Source organism: Sprattus sprattus, assembly GCF_963457725.1.
Source record: "Sprattus sprattus genome assembly, chromosome: 8".
Classification (NCBI taxonomy): domain Eukaryota; kingdom Metazoa; phylum Chordata; class Actinopteri; order Clupeiformes; family Clupeidae; genus Sprattus; species Sprattus sprattus.
Genome location: NC_137927.1, coordinates 15,823,201 through 15,827,655, shown reverse-complemented (window position 1 = coordinate 15,827,655; position 4,455 = coordinate 15,823,201). Strand labels below are relative to the sequence as shown.

At 40.3% G+C, this 4,455-nt stretch overlaps 1 protein-coding gene across 1 annotated transcript in view; it reads left to right on the top strand.

Moving 5' to 3' along the window:
• Positions 1-2,862: 2,862 nt before the first annotated feature.
• snai3 (snail family zinc finger 3) overlaps positions 2,863-4,455 on the top strand; it is a gene marked incomplete at its 5' end in the record, with an annotated part of 2,538 nt that continues 945 nt past the window's right edge. Inside the window, 2 exons of the mRNA XM_080844118.1 lie at positions 2,863-2,941; positions 3,820-4,443. Of these exons, the coding sequence (XP_080700244.1) occupies positions 2,863-2,941; positions 3,820-4,443 (703 nt within the window). The remainder of the gene's footprint in view (positions 2,942-3,819; positions 4,444-4,455) is intronic.

Sequence of the window (4,455 nt, the reverse complement as noted above, 5' to 3'; positions counted from 1 at the left end):
GGAAGGTGTCTCCTAATATTCCTAGTTATACAGTTGAATGGAGAGGCACAGAGAGAAGAGGAGCCTTGGAACCTTGGCGCAGGTGTCAGTGAAGCACAGGTGCAAGCCAGTTTAATTAATCTACTGTGATGTCATAATGGCCCAATGTCAATGGGAAACATTTATAGTCGTTTTTCTTTAATATCTTAAAAAGTATAAAGCTTAGAAAAGTGAAAAACACATAGCATAAGTGAATTTACAAGACCTACGCGACAAAGTTTGAACGAAGTTTCTAAGTTAAGCGGTTCGAGCTGAATTAATCGCAGAAAAAGGTAAGAAGAATAATAAGAAGAAAATGCCTAGGAATAACAATACAGGGCATTTTATGCACTGTAATAATAATAACTAGAAAATGCATTTCCTGAAGGAAATACCAGTGCATGAAATGCAAAAGTTAGGAAAGGAAGAAGAAAAGAAAGAAGAGTGAAAGAAGGAAATAAGAAAGGAAAGAAGAGTGGAAGAAGGAAAGGAGAAAGGAAAGAAGAGTGAAGAAAGGAGAGAAGAGAGGATGAATGAAAGAAGAGTGAAAGAAGGAAAGAAGAAAAGAAAGAGTGAAGAAAGGAAAGAAGAGTGAAAGAAGGAGATAATAGTTGAAGGAAAGAAGAAAGGAAAGAAGAGTGAAAGAAGGAAAGAAGAAAGGAGAGTGAAGAAAGGAAAGAAAAGTGAAAGAAGGAAAGAAGAGTGGAAGAAGGAAAGAAGAGTGGAAGAGAAAAAGAGTGAAAATATTGAAAAAAGGAGATAAAAATGTGAAGAAGAGAAATTGAGTGTGAGAGAAAGTAGACTGAGAGGGATAGAGAAAAAGATGGAGATGGAGAGAAAAAAAAGTAGAGAATGGAAGGTGTCTTAATGTTCCTAGTTACAGTTAAATTGAGAGGGACAGAGAAGAGGTTCCTTTGATTTGGCGCAGCTGTCAGTGAAGCACAGGTGCAAGCCAGTTTAAAGACCCTATTATGATGTCATAATGGCCCAATGTAAGTCAATGGGAAAATTTAGATTCGTTTTTATTTAATATCTTAAAAAGTATAAAGTTTAGAAAAGTGAAAAATACATAGCATAAGTGTCCTTTACAAGACCTACGCGACAAAGTTTGAATGAAGTTTCTACGTTAAGCGGTTCGGGCTGAATTAATCGCAGAAAAAGGTAACAAGAATAAGAAGAAGAAGAAGAAGAAGAAGAAGCCTAGGAATAACAATACAGGGCATTTCATGCACTGTAATAATAAGAAAATGCCTAGGAATAACAATACAGGGCATTTCATGCACTGTAATGACAATACAGGGCATTTCATGCACTGTAAAAATACCCAAGCTTAGTGATTTTGATACAACTCCATTTATAACTGAATCATTGTTCTTACGAGACATGAGGGAACTTTCTTCCTGCTTGCATTCCTTTGTCGTCGCTATCCCTGCCATCACTTTGGCCACAAGGTGGCAAGATTGCATTTCGCGTCACTTCACTTGGCACAACAGTCTAAAACCTCAGTCGACAGATAGTAAAAAGTGTCAGAATTCATTAATTAAGGGAAGTCTGTTGTTTTGTTGTCAGTTGACAGCGATATTTTTGTGATCTAAAGTTTTTTTTAAAATTTTTTAACATTTTTAAAAATACTAAAGGTTTTGGAGAGTTTTCAGAAAAGTTATCTCTACCTTAATTTAACCTTAATCTTAACCTTAATTTAAAGGTAGCGTATGCTATTGATTGGAGCCATTATACCTTGTTTTCCAGTATGTGTGTTGAAGTTAAGCATAGGCTACCTTTTGAGAGTATTTGATGGAAATGTTAACTTTCCTGCTCTGTTAACCTTTTGCTTAATATAAGAAGCGCTCTTCGTAAGGCTTTCTATGTTGGGATGGGCAAATATACTGCAATGCAAGTTGTTTTCATAGAAGAAAATGAGCGACTTATGGAAGACCCGTAGGAGAATGGACGCATCGCCACCCTCAAACCACTTCAAGTCGGTCTTTTAGGAGAAATAATAGAAAAGCGAAACCCGCGTTGGGCTCTGGCCCCTCAAACTGACCAATCAAATCATCACGGGGCTGGTAACGCTGCCATTTTACACTAATATACAACTTTTTTTATAACCATTTCAACCTAATACGTTTACCATTTTATCTCCATATAATTGCTATGGGTTCTGTCTTTATTTTGTAGTAAGTCGTGTAACTAGGCCTACGGTTAACAATACATCTACTGATGCGCAAACTTGGACAAATCATCAGTGACGTTTTTTCTGCTTTTGAAAAAAAAAAAAGGTTAGAAGGATGATGCAGAATGTTCTTGTATAATTGTCAAATATCATTATCATGGCTGATTTTCAAGCATGTGCAACAATGTTTGTAGATAATTTCAACCCTTTTTTCTACAAAAGAAGTTTAAGTGTAGGGGATGTCTAAATGTGTTTGTCTGAATATAGGTTAAATGTTAGACAAACGTTTGAAAAAAATAATTTCATGACAGCTGAGAACATTTATTTTGACAGCTCTGCCTCAGCGGCGCTGTACGACTGTGTACAGAGCGATGCACCTGTTTTGTTGGGGTATGTTGATAGACAACGAGGTTCGGCCCCCTTGCACTTGTCCTTTCACTGTAATTGGTTAGGGGGGATGTCTATGCTAATTTCTGTCGACCCCCTGCACCTGACTCCCTCTGCTCCACTGAAGAATGTGGGGCCAAGACAGCCTCTCAGCATCAGCTATTTATTCAACAGGCCATCCCTCTCCATGAACTCTCATTCTAACATTCTTCCGTCGCCGTGTGTGAGTCGTTGTGAATGACAGGGTTCGTTTGATATTTCACATACACGGGCTATACAGTAAGATGCCACGGTCTTTCTTGGTGAAGAAACATCTCCCATGTAAGAAGCCAAACTATGGTATGCTGGATTCAAAGGAACACGGTACGACCTTTTCATTCAAATGACAGTTTTAGTGTAGTAACTGGAGTAGTGAGCGTTATAATTTCATCATCATTTTGAAAGGCATGTCAAAAAACCTAGTCGACATTTAGCTCAGAATTACATGAACTAACTTAACAAGTAGCCTAACCAATTCGACACACGTACTGTGACTTTGTAACCAGAAACGCTAACAAAATGTTAACGTTTTGAATATTTACATTACTCTGCTAGTAAGAAGTGAAGGTTTGTCAGAGCAGGTGATTCGTAAATTTTTTTAGACTGAAAACAAACTATTTTCCTCGGATACCGAGACGCTGTTGGAGTTAAGCAGGTGCAAAATTTCTCACACAAAAGGAGCTGATTGTTAGTCTCCCTCTTTGGGTTGTGAAGGGTCCTATTAAACTCATTGAACAGTCTAATACAGTGGCCTATGAGGCTCCTTTTACCCCGAAATCCCCGTTTTTGTTCAACTTCATCCTTTTAAGCAAACTAGCACTCAAACCTTTTTTTTAGCACCAAAGAAAGTACCACGATAGCAATTGAAAGAGTAGAAGAGCATGCTGATGAGACAGCTTGGGATGTAGCATGAGCGGGTTTCATACTTGAGTTCATGAGTAGCTGTTAAAGAAATAGCCTAAATCATGAGAAGTTAAATTAAACATGTAATTGCATTTCTGTCAAAAAAGCCAGCATTGAATTGGAGATTCAGTGTGAAGAACGGCAATGCTACCGTAAAGTGCATTTTTGCACACCGATGCACATCAAGATACTTATTGTGCAGTGGTAATATAATGGCATTGATACTTATTGTGCAGTGGTAATATAATGGCATTGCACTGCTGACCTGCATCTCAAATGGACATGTTTTGTTATTACAGAACTTCACGTCAGTCTGCCTAAGTCCCCGTGTAGTGTTTCAAGTCTGCAGCAGTCCACTCTGTTCTGGGAAACTGAACCATGTCTCATGGCCTCCACACCGAACACTCTCACACAGATGGACTTCTACCACACACCGGTGTCCAAAACACAGCCCTCGCAAGCCCCCAGTGTTCCCTCAGAGAGCCCAGAGCGAGAGCACACCTTCCCTGCTCAAGCTGCTCTTCACCCCTTAAGGGATTCTCACAAACCTCTGGACAACCTTAGGCCCGCAGATCTCCAGCAGTTTCACCAGATGCAGGAGCTCCGCGTTGCGGGAGAACTGGTCCCCAGCAGTCCTGCAACACTCCTTGGGATCCCCAGTCCCAGCAGTCAGGAGCGCTTTGAGTGCTTCGACTGTCACAAGGCCTACTTCACCTTCTCTGGCTTGGCCAAGCATCGGCAGCTGCACTGCGAGTGGCAGTGTCACAAGTTCTTCAGCTGCAAGTATTGCGACAAGGAGTATGTGAGCCTGGGCGCTTTGAAAATGCACATACGCACACACACGCTGCCTTGTGTGTGCAAGCTCTGCGGGAAAGCCTTCTCCAGGCCATGGCTACTACAGGGGCACATTCGGACACACACAGGTAGAGTAAAAA